The following is a 12,160-nucleotide window of genomic DNA, read 5'->3' on the forward strand; positions in this document are numbered from 1 at the left end:
AGGAAAACATAGGGCTTAAGAAGAAAAGCAATGAGCTGGGCAGTGGTGGTGCACACCTTTAATCCTAGCACTTGGAAGGCAGAGGCAGGCGGGTCTACAGAGTGAGTTCCAGGACAACCAGGACTACAGAGAAACCCTGTCTCAAAAAACCAAAAAAAAGTAATGGATTTACCTTCTAGAGGTAACTGCAGTGGTCTGCAGACAAACCAAAGACAAAGTGGAGAGGCCATGGAGCCACCCTTCCCACTCTGAACTGGGACAACTCTGCAGGTCAGGGTCAGCCTTCTGCTTCTGGCAGCAGAAGGTTCTGCAGAAACAGTTCCCTTTCAGGGTCAAAATGGCTCTTAGTACACTTGTTCTGCTGTGCTGTAACAATAAAACCCTGTTTACAGTCTACTGTCCTCTCGCTGCACAGTTGTTGTCAAGGCCTCCAGGAGCCAGCAGGAGGCCCTCAGTCCTCTTCTGAGAGCTGAAGATCCTCCAGCTCATCCTGTGGTCCCTGAGCCAGCTGCCACAGTTCACTCAGATCCACCCCTGTGTCTGTGTCTCCATCTACAGAGAAAGAAGAGGCTACATAAATTCTGCTATATCATGAAAAAACCAGTTTTAGAAGTTACTCATCACTAATTAATTGCAGCATTAATTAAATTTATCAGCATGCTATAGCTGGTTGCTAAAGAGTACAGAGCAGCTGGCCTGGTACCCCAGGGAGGGGCAGAAGCCTGGCTTAGAGCTCTGTCTTCCCATGGTCTTGCCTCCAGACAGACTCCAGGGCCAGTCTATTTCATAATAGAAACCACTTACCCTCTGAATTGCTGTCACCTTCTTCTTTATCTTCTTCTTCCTGATCTTCTTCTTTCATTCCTTGGTGAGCTTCCGGGAGCCTAGGTACTCCTGCAAATGAAGAACGGTCATCACACACACACACACACACACACACACACACACACACACCCCTCAGGTGCAATAATAAGGCAATGAGTAGCTACACAGGAGGGTTGGCTAGCCCAGTAGCCCTCTGGACATGCAACAGGGCCCCAGGTCTCAGCAGTAGCAAGAGGGTCACTAGCCCTTTCTGCCACCTATATGGAGGCCCCAGCATGGTGACAATTACCAATACTGAGTCCCCAGCCCAAACATAAGGGGCCAATGAGTAGTATAAGAAACAGATCTAGAGGCTAGAGAGATGGCTCGGTGGTTCATGGACATGGGTTTGACTCCCAGTGCCCACACTGAGGCTCACAACTGTCTCTAACTCTAGTCTCAGGGGATCTGTGATACAGACATACATGTAGCCAAAACACAGACATAAAAATTAAAAACAACAAAACAGATCTGCCCACTAGCCAGACATGAATGCCCCAGACACACACAGCTCTCAACCACTCCCACCTCAGGCCTCACCTCTCTCAAAGAAGTCTGTGCTGTCCTCTCCCTCAGAACTGTCCAACTCAAACAGGTCTTTTAATTCTTTCCTGTCTTCATCCTTCCTGTCTTCCACTTTCCGCCTTTTGATCTCTGGGAAGTTCAGGTCTTCTAGCTTCAAGGACCAAAAAACAGAACAACAAATGAGGGTAGGGAAAGGCCAAGAGAACTGGGTAGAACTTAGCTTAGCCCAGCTGCACCTCAGGTACCATCTATAGCAATACATGGGACCAGCTGCCCAGCAGGTAAACAGAAATTTACAGGCTTCACTCAAACTCACCTTTCTTTCTTCCCTCCTGCTTTTGTTTCCTTTTCCAACTTCACTCCCTCAGCCCTGACCCCTTCACAAATAACCTGCTTGGCTACTTTCTACTAGGCCATCTTCACAGACCCAAGCCATACCCGCTCTTTGCCACTGATCTCCAGCTGGATCTCACGGTCCCTCAGCTTCTTCCAGTGGCTGTAGTATCTGGTGAGAGGGGTCCCCTCTTCACGAACCTGCTTCTCCCATGCATCCTAAGGATTGGGTAAATTCAGGACCATGATCATCCTGGAAAACCCTTAAACATCTACCACACCCTAACTGGTGACCTCAGGCAGCACCATTCCAGTGCAGATGCTAAGTCCCAACCCACCACTGCCATCTGGTCAGAGACGCTGAAGGTCACTCTCTGTCGAAGACTTTGGATATGTTCTGCATTCTCTTGCACTTTCTCCAGCAGCTGGCGCACCTGCCGGCAGTAGTTAGCCACTTTGCACTCCCGGAGAAAAGATTTCAGCTGCAGAAAGAAAAGACTCAGTACAGCTCCAGTGACAGTTCCATTCCTCACCCGAGAGGGGGTCCAAGCAGTGGAAAGCCATGTGACAATCACAAGGACCTGCTATCAATCTCTTAATTAGGTCTCACAGGCATAAGACCGTGCTTGCCTGAGTGCTACCGCAGCAGCCCGAGAGGTAAGCAGATGAAGAGCCGTAAGACATAAACCTTAAAGTTTTTTTTTTGCTACTTTTATTTTAACTGAAACACATCTGCTAACTTCTACTATAGATACACACATACATACACTTAAAATGCTGAGCCTAAAACTAAAGGTATCCTGACTACCTGACATCATCAGCCAAGAGGACACAGGGGGAAGCCAATGCCACATCATGCAACCAACCGTGACACAGCCATGTGCACAGCTAGACATGTAACGTCACACATATACCTGTGCCTATAGGAGCCTGACCCAGGTATAGCTCAGTTATGAGCAACACCCCCACCCCAACAAGTCTGTGAGTAATGGATCTAATAATCCCCTACCAGTACCAGAAAAGAGACAGCACTAGCCCCCTCCTATGAGAAGGGCCTAAGATGGAAAATAGCTGAACTGAGAGCAAACAGACTCTCAGAAAGGGCACAGAGAGACCATGACCACATGGAAAAACAAAATGGACACCAGACCAACCCAGGCTTTAGACTTCCATAGTTTATGGTAGGCTCCAGCCAGACTGGGGAAGGATCTGCAAATTCCTGAGATCCTGATTAAGTTACCCAGCCCCAGACCATCTTCAGCAGAGGCTGATAATCCTTTACAAGTTAATTCCACAGTCCCTAGAGAAAAGTTCCTTAAGCTATCAAGGCAAATGATCTCTCTCCCCCTGCACTGGCACCAATGGATCTGGCAGCCAGGTAACTGGATAAACACGGTGTTGTTACTGGTCTAGGACTAGAACATAAGGGGAAGATAAACCTACCAAAAGATTGTCCAAGATAGCCACAAGGAGGATGCCAAGGTCTGGCCAGGGAAGGGAAGTCAGATGATGAGTACATACCTGTAGAACAGTAGGCAGCACCAACTCTGGGAAAGCGATGCTATGGGCCTGGCTGTGCAGGTATTCCAGAATAAGGTCATACAGCTGTTCCAGCAGGCCATCCTGAGGGGGCAGGCCCAACCTCATCAGATGATGAAGCCCAATAGCCCATTTTCTTACATTTCACCCCAACTCTGCTCAATCTCCAAGACCAGGGCTATAAAACAGTACTCACAGACTCCCCCGAGCCACACCCAGCTTCACGGGAACTGAGATTAAGGAGTCATTGCTCCATGACTACAAAAACCTCAATCTTAGCATTTGAAAAGTGGAACTCTGTGAGTTCAAGGCTAGCCTGATCAATATAGCAAGTTCCAGGACAGCAAGATCTATATAATAGAGAGATCTGGTCTCAAAAGAAACCACAAATGCTCCACAATGGGAATCCCTCCCTTGTATATCAACAGCCTTATTAAGTCCTTGTAAACCAACTAAAACATAGCCCCAGGCCTTTCCCAGGCCTTGAGTTCAGCCTCACCCGGTATGCCTTCTCCTGCAGGTTGGTGCTGGACAGCTTCAAGATCACAGAGAAGTTGATGGGCTTGGAACTCATGCGACCTGGCCGCCTATTGAAGTCCACCTGCTGGAAAATCTACCCACAGAGTGTAAGCCCAAGCCAAAGAGATCCCCCAAGACCAGGCCTTCCAGAGCCCTGAGCCCCTTGACCATAAGGACTCCTGCATACACTTAACCACCTTTAAATACGAATCTGGGCCTCATGTATCCCAGGCACTATGGATAAAACCACCAACAAAGAAAGAGAAGGGAGAGACTGTGTTTTCCATACCCCACAAACTTTGCAGGCTATATATACACTTTGGCCTTCCTAAGAGGGAAATAGGAGCCTAGCCTAACCTCTTGGTCCAAGGATGCCTCCCCAACTACTAGGAGACTACCCCCACACAGAACAGGTAAACCAAGGAGGCACAAGGTACATGCAGAAGCATAGAGAGGGAAGGTTCTATAGGAAAGCCCTGACAAGAGAACTTATGTAACATATTGCTAGAAGCTGAACCAGCTACAATGATTAATAAATTGGAGGTAGGAAATGTCCTTTCTCTGAGCAAAGGATGCTAACTAATATATAGAACTGGTATCAATATCCTTTATCCTCCCCATAAATTAAAGAAAGGGCAGTGACATTCTGTTAGCAGGGGCTTGGATTCTACCCTTGTAGTTCACTTTCTCAAGGAATCTGGACCTGATATGAAGATTCCAAGGGCAGGTACAGTGAATCAAGGTAGAGGTAGAATAAGGAAAACAAGAAAGGTGTCATAGTAACTGTGAGACTTGGAGAGACTCAATGCAGATCTGTAAGGACTGCAAAGGGAGGGGGCCACGGGGTCATTGTTAGAAGTTAGCACTGGCAGACACAGAGATGGAGGTGTGGTTTCCTAAAGACATTTCTAAGTCCAACACAAGTGGTGCCCACCTCAAGAATGAAGGGCAGAACAGGTATGAAGGTGCTGATGGTCTGGGACAGCAGTGTCAGGGCACGTACACAATGCATGCGCAATGGATAAAATCGAGCAGTGGGCAACAACCTGGAGAAAAGAGGAGCAGAGCCCAGTCAGGTAGCCAGGCCCAAACATCAGTTAACTGTCCACTGCCTCTGACTCCTCCCCGTTCACAAGCTCCAACTACAGGAGATCCTGGTCACTCCTACAGGATGGGTACTCATAGCACCCATGTGGAATAGTAATTTAACCAGTCAGCAAAATCAACAGGGACAACCAAAATGCTTGGCCTTGGGTACTACTCCACTGCTCAGCTGCAAGACTGAAAGACACTCATCCAACTTTAACTTAGTTTCATTCACTCCTGCCTCCTTTCCTCTCCACTTGCTACTTTGTTTTCTTGTACCGCCTGCCTCTTCCCCTTCCTAGCTCAGTCTTCAGTGTCAGGAGAAAGCTCAAGAGGACACAGAAGCCCCCTCCTAGACTATCAAAAGCACTTAGAACTAGATCTGAATGCCCTCCAATAGCACAAGGGCCCAAGCAGGGTCCATATAGGTGTTACACTGTGGACACTGTGGACACCTAACCTATTTACCTAAGTAGAGGCTGACTGCAAAGCCCAGCTGCCTGAAATCTACATCCAGTTCATCTTCTCAGGCCCTTCCTCAGAGACTATAGACACAAAAGCTATATTTAAGGTGTGGCCACCCGAGAAAATTCTTTGTATAATGTAGTTCACAGAAGCTAGCAAATCAGAAACTTCTGCCCTATACCAAGAGGAACTTGCTGCCTCCAACCCCTAGGATAATCTAGCCCTGTCCCTGAACTCACTTGATACAGCCAATGATGATCTGTGAGAGAGGGTAGAGTAGGGGCTGCAGGATCTCACTGGAACCAAGGGTACTCAGGACTCGACACCATAGGTAGAGGCAGTGCACATACTGCCAGTTGTACACAGACTGGTATGTCTCCTGGTGAGAGTGAAGTCCACATCTTAGGCCCATTCTTTCCTGCCAGAATCACCCAAAGCCTCCCTCAGAGCACTGAGCAGTCTCCCCCATTAAAAAGTGGCTTCTAGCATGCCCTAAGGCCCTGGGTGGGGCTACTGGCTTCGAAGGGTCTGACCTCATACCTTCTTGCCTGTGGTCATAGCATTACGCAGGTGGACGGCAAGCTGTCGGATGTAGAGGAAGGCATGCTGATAGGAGACGCTGGGGTCCAAGGCAAGCATTTCAGTCAGTGTCCGTTGCATGAAGCTTATGAGGGGGAGGGTACTGGGAGAGGTGAACTTGCAGTTTCTCACATACATGATGTACATTTGCTGACAGACAAACCAAAGTTAAGAGCCACCTGAGCAACCACTGTTCAGTTCCAAGCCACCTGCCCACACCTAGGGTTTTCCATTAGAACTGCTGTCCTAAACAGCTGCAGACTCAATTCTTGAATGGTTCCCAGCACTCAAGAACTCTGATTTTTCTCAGCCTACACACTTGTACCCACCACAAATAATCTAAGATATGCAGAAGAGAGGAAGGTGTACAAGAGAAGGGTAAGATGAGGACTAGGCAAGGACCGGACTGAAGGCCTAGGAAGGAAGTAGAGGAGATGCTCTACTTCGAGCTAGGTCTGTACAGTAGGAGTCCAGGTGATGCCACTCCAGGCCTGGAGCTAGACAGCAGGATCTGATCTTGGTGGTGGCCTCAAACATGTTCCTATTTTCTAGGTATAACATTCTCATACCAAAGGGAAAGAGCCCCTCCCACCATCACCACCAATACCCACAAGACCATGGATTCCTGTTCCCATCATCACCCAATTTTTTGGTAAGAAAATTATGATCAGAGTTTGGTGTCAAGTCCCAGTAAGGACCATCAACCACACACAATTCCCAACACAGACCTTAATGAACAAATAGAAGACTCACACTACCTTCAGAATGGGACCAAGGAAGGATTCCTTCTTGTGCCGGCAGACTCTGATGAGTACCAGGAAGGCCAGGACCCGCAGAGATTCTTCACCCGTGCTCCACAGAACTACCATCCTCTGAAAAAAAGATACATCACTGCCTTTCCTGGCCTAGAACCCTCCATGGCTAGCACGCATGCCTCAGTGGAACCTATTCTCGCATTACTAAGCAATGCTGTCTTGAAAGGACTGGTGGGTAGAGGACACGGTAGGAGCAGAACAAGTATAGGCACAAATGCTGCCTATATTCTAGCCAGGAGTAGGACAAGGACAAGCTAACATACCTTGAGCAACATTCTGCACTGCTTAGGGAAAGTCAGGTAGTAGGGAACCAAGCTGATGATATGCTGCAGGACAGCTGCAGACACCGTGGCTTCTGCTAGACAGGCTACCAGCTAAAGAAGGAGAGAAAGTCATTGAAATCTGGGTGTAAGAGAGCACCAGACTATCAGACATGGCCAGGTCTCCTGGGACTCTTTACCCACCAGAACAGTACCTGCACAACTGCACTCAAGTATGACTTGACATCCACACGGAGCTTCCCCCACAGTGGGCTACTAGATGGTAGCAGCAGCCTGCAGGGAATACACCCACCCCATTCCTGAAATTCAGACACAAGCCTGCACAAGCACAAGGTCATATAACCCAATCCCATACACACAAACGCCAAGGGGCTCCTTACAGCTGGCAGATGTTACCAGGACCTTCTTGAGCATAGCCCAGACTGACACCTGCAGGAAAGCAACACATGCCCCTTGCACAGGCCACCAACTTGGCCAGAATTCAGAACAACTGAACTCTAAAATCGCAAAGTATCTTCCCTAGAACTTTCAGATTGATTTCTCTTCTGAGTCTCTGTAGCTCCATCCAAACTCGCAACCAGCATTCAAGACCTATGGGGGCCTAACCAGTTACCATTGTTGTTACAAGCTGTGTAGACTTGTACATGCCACATACCATAAAAAATGCACTTATATACTCAATTTTACCTAAATTTACCTAAACTCCAGACCCTTAACTGCCAAACAGCTGAACACCTGGCAACATAGTAGGTGTTTACCAAGATCTACTGAACTGTACCAAGAACAAAAACCAGAGCCCATTAAAGATACCCCACTGTCTAACCTTCCAGATACCTAAACCAACACTATCTCATCTGTGTGACACCTCAAGCATCGTATCCAATTCAGAGGGCAACCCTGTTTCTAAAATCTCACTTGTCCCTTCATGACAACTACTCCCCAGATTCTGGGTGTATTAGCCATTGACTTAGGCTTCTGTCATATCATCTGGCTTATTCTCTGCCCTCTCCACCTGTTGGGTTTTCTTGCTCTCCTCACTCTCTGCTGCCTCTAGATGTACTCATCCTGTCAATGCATCAACCAACTGCCACCATCTTCTCCTTCATGTTAGGGTTAGGGTTTGCTCTTCTGCATTTGCTACCTCAAGACACATGGCTATGTCTACTCCCAGCCCCACCATGACTCATCTGTATTTATTAGCTGTTTTCTGTGCTTCCTTAAGACTTTGTGACCTCCTCTACCTTAATGACAAAACCCCTGACCATCCCTTACCTATTGCTATCCTTTGGTGTCTTTCCAAACAGTAGCTTCTGAAGGCAACCACAGAGGTCTCGAATGCAGAAAGTAACCAGAGCATTGAACACTGCAAGGAACCAAAGTGTCATTCACCTATATAGGGAACACAGGTGTCATTCATTCACCTATATAGGGAACATAGGTGTCACACTGAAGCCTGGCACAGGTCCCCTGTCCCCAGCTCACCAGCACTATCTGCGACCTGGAACCTGCAAGTCTCAGCAGCTTCCTGCTCTCCTTGGGTGGTGGCTACAGCTGCTCGGAACGCCTGTACAACTTCATGGAACAGCCTGGGAGTAAGGTGGTGCTGAAGGGGCAAGAGATCAAGATCACTAAAAGAGTAGTTCACAGTACCTGGCTCTAGGAACCTGCTCCAAGTTGAAAAGGTGCTCCTAACCCACAATCTCAGGCCCAGAGCAACTGTGGGGCTAAGATCACTGGAACATGAACCAACAACAAAATAGGTATTGAGCACACTGGATAGGCAGAGCCTGTCTCAAGAATCCCAGAAGAAATGGGAGAGAATACTGCATTACAAACTTGCTGCAGAAAGTATATGGGAATCTCCCTTTTCACTCCCTTCCCTAAAGAAACCAATGTGAAAGCCAAGCATGGTAGCTGATGGCTACGCCAGCACTGGGAAAGCAAAGGCAAGGAGACTACAGTAAGTTTTGAGGCCAAACTACTCTACAAAGAGTTCAAAGTTAGCCACCAGGGTGATTTACATAGTGATCTCCAGCTGTAAAAAAAAAAAAAAAATCCCAAAACCTAAGTTAAGTGTGAAATTATTCAAAGGACACTGACTTCATTTCCCACTCCCCAGTGAACAAATAATGCTAAGCCTGACTATGGTCCAAATGCTTATGTAGTAGAAATTTAATATCCAAGTTTATTTGGTGGTATTTGGAAATAAAGCCTTTGGAAAGTAATGAAGATCACATGAAACATCCCGGCAGTGGTGGCACACGCCTTTAATCCCGGTACTTGGGAGGCAGAGGCAGGCGTATTTCTGAGTTCCAGGCCAGCCTGGTCTATAGAGTAAGTTCCAGGACAGCCAGGGCTACACAGAGAAACCCTGTCTAAAAAACAAACAAACAACATCAACAACAACAAAAAAACATGAAATGATGAGGTTCAGGGCTCCATGGTGGCATTAGCAGACTTATAAGTCAGACACTGAAAACACATTTGGGGTATATTTTAATCACAGCACTTAGAAAACAGAAACAGTTCTACATATTAAGCTCCAAGACACTCACAACTAATGAGATCCTGTCTCAAAGAACAAAATCGAAAATAAAACAACAGCCAGGCATTGGTGACGCACACCTTTAATCCCAGCACTTGGGAGCCAGAGGCAGGCAGATTTCTGAGTTCAAGGCCAGCCTGGTCTACAGAGTGAATTCCATGACAGCCAGGGCTATAAAGAGAAACCCTGTCTCAAAAACCAAACCAAACCAAACCAAAACAAAACAAAAGAGACAGGGCTCAGGATAGTGTGATTACCTAAAATGTACAAGTCCTGGGCTTGATTTCTAACAATTCAAAAGATATAACTGAATAAGGATCACAACACAAGGCCTTTAACAAAGACATCACCATACTTTTTGACCTGCCTACCTCCAGCAATGTGAGCCAGTTAAATTTCTTTACAAATTACCTAGTCTGGGGCTGGAAAGATGGTTTGGTAGTTAAGAGTACTGACTGTTCTTCCAGATGATCCAGGTTTGATTCCCAGCACCCACATGGTGGCTCACAACTATTGGTTAACTATGAACTTACATAAGGTACACCAACATATATGCAGGCAAACAAGACAACAACAAAAAACAAATTACCCAGTCTGTGGTATCCTGTTAACAGAAATGAAACAAACTCTACAACCACCCCACAATGGTCAGAACCCTGATAGAGAGTGTGAGAAGGAAGTAGGCAGGACTATACACTACAAATAAGGAGACGTAGCTGGAGGACCCTGGCACTTGGAAAGACCTTCATTGTGTGCTTCCCAGAAACATAGTCTTTTCACCTACTGTCTCAGATACTCCTAATCCTAACCCTCAAATGAGGCAAGGTCAGAGTCTCCTGCCTGTGGAGATCCAGCCACCCAACTTATACTGCTTCTTACCATGGAGCCCTGCTTCCATCTTTCCACCATGGCAAGGGTCACAGGTACAGGCTCATTCTTCTTCCTCTGCAGTCCTCTGGGCAATGTGTCATTGTCCTCTCCTCCATCTTCCTCTGTTTCACTTGCTTCCTGTACCAGATACAAAAGGACAAAGCTGGGACAGTGTATAGAAATCACAGGTGCCCCAATGCCCAGGTCGGCCAGGTTTCACCTCCAGCATGTCTGGCAGAGAATGGAATTGCTCTTCTTCTTCCACAGAGCTGTCTGAGTCACTGAAGTCCAGTAGGCTCTGGTCATTCTCCTGTAGGAACTTGTAGAACTCAGGGTCTCTGTCCTTTAGCCGAGAGAGCTGGTCTTTGTGCTCAGAAGCACGCCCCTTATGCAGGCTGAGAAAATGGGTGTCAGGGAAAGGAGTTTTTTGACCCTACACAGCCAATCTGGTTGTTGCCTCAATGAGGCCATATTAGTATATTTCCTTCACTGTAGGATCAATGACCATCAGGCTTGTCTCTCTCCCATAATCACACATACAGCACCTTTGACAATGTTTCAACACAACCATTTCAAATTCAGCATCAGATGAGGGCACTCCCAGACCAGCTGTGCACCCACCATGCTCACTTCATCGTTGTAAAATAAACTGTCATTAGCTCTCCTACAATAACACCTCCAAACCATGTGTGCACTTCCCCTCAAAACTCTCCATTTCCAACTCTTCTAATCACAACAACCCTAGAGATTCCTTTTGTATGTTACTTAACGTCAATTCACTGCTTAAGCCTCAGACAGCTTCCCGTTTTACCAAAAGACTTTATAGAACCAGGCCCCTTCATTGTCACTCTGACTTGCTCTACTCCAATGCCTCAAAGGCTGCCTGCTTTTTCTTTGCAGTTCTCGATCAAACTGTGCTCAAGTTATCATCATTTAGTATCAAGCCCCGCACCCATCTCAGCATTCCCACCCAGAGACCTTATCTACACTGGCAAACAAACCCTACTCTCCGTTTTCTCCTTCTACCCATAGTTACTTTTCCTCCAACACACCCACTGATTTATCCAGGACCAAGTGCTTTTTTTTTTTCTTTTTGTTTAAAAAGTCTTCTACACTATCTCCCAACGCACATCGGCACAAAGTCTGCTAATTTACCGATCTGTGTAGCAGCGTGGAACCAAAGAATTACTGGGTCGCCGTGCGGCGGGGCCCGGGGTGAGGTGGAGGAAGGGGTGGGCTCTCACCTGGGTGAGGTGCGCGTGCCCCGCTGCTCCCCGTTAGAGAAGGCTCCTCGCCCTTTTTTCTCCTTCGCCGCAGCCTCCTTGGTGTCCCCCAGCTCCGACTCAGATTCGGACTCAAAGCCGGAAGCCAAGAACTCGTCAACAGTTAACTCCTCCAGTCGCCTGCAAGTTATATCACGTCAAGACCTCTGCCAGCTCGCCAGCCACACTTAGAAACGTAGAGAACCCTGGGAGTAAGCGCCTGCCGGGGGTCTGGACGCCCAGTTATTCAACTCACCTCCGGGGAGCTCGAGACACAGCCATGATGCTCAAAGCAGCGTGCGCCGCACTTCCGGGCCCAGAATGCCTTGTGCCATCAGACTTCCTTTTGCAAGCCCCGCCCGTCCTACCCCTACTGGTGGCTTTAGGGTTCTCGAGCGGTAGCGCCCGCGGTCCCCAGGCGGGAGGGTACCTTCTTCCTCTTGGCGCAGCAGGTGTGCTAGTTCGGCACAAATTCAC

At 47.6% G+C, this 12,160-nt stretch overlaps 1 protein-coding gene across 1 annotated transcript; it reads right to left on the reverse strand.

Moving 5' to 3' along the window:
• Positions 1–41: 41 nt before the first annotated feature.
• On the reverse strand, positions 42–12,047 carry Noc2l (NOC2 like nucleolar associated transcriptional repressor). The gene is made up of 19 exons (XM_021160482.3): positions 11,940–12,047; positions 11,666–11,824; positions 10,642–10,816; positions 10,431–10,559; positions 8,489–8,609; positions 8,279–8,369; positions 7,201–7,279; positions 6,989–7,099; positions 6,669–6,782; positions 5,872–6,060; positions 5,571–5,710; positions 4,715–4,826; positions 3,761–3,874; positions 3,244–3,345; positions 2,061–2,204; positions 1,828–1,941; positions 1,405–1,540; positions 805–894; positions 42–552 (listed from the first exon to the last, which is right to left on the reverse strand). The coding sequence occupies exons 1-19, from the start codon at positions 11,963–11,965 to the stop codon at positions 452–454; spliced, it is 2,247 nt and encodes a 748-aa protein (XP_021016141.1). The 5' UTR covers positions 11,966–12,047; the 3' UTR covers positions 42–451.
• Positions 12,048–12,160: the final 113 nt, after the last annotated feature.

The sequence above is a fragment of the Mus caroli genome, unplaced genomic scaffold, assembly GCF_978045245.1.
Source record: "Mus caroli unplaced genomic scaffold, Mus_caroli_1 scaffold_6, whole genome shotgun sequence".
In the NCBI taxonomy this organism is placed as follows: Eukaryota; Metazoa; Chordata; class Mammalia; order Rodentia; family Muridae; genus Mus; species Mus caroli.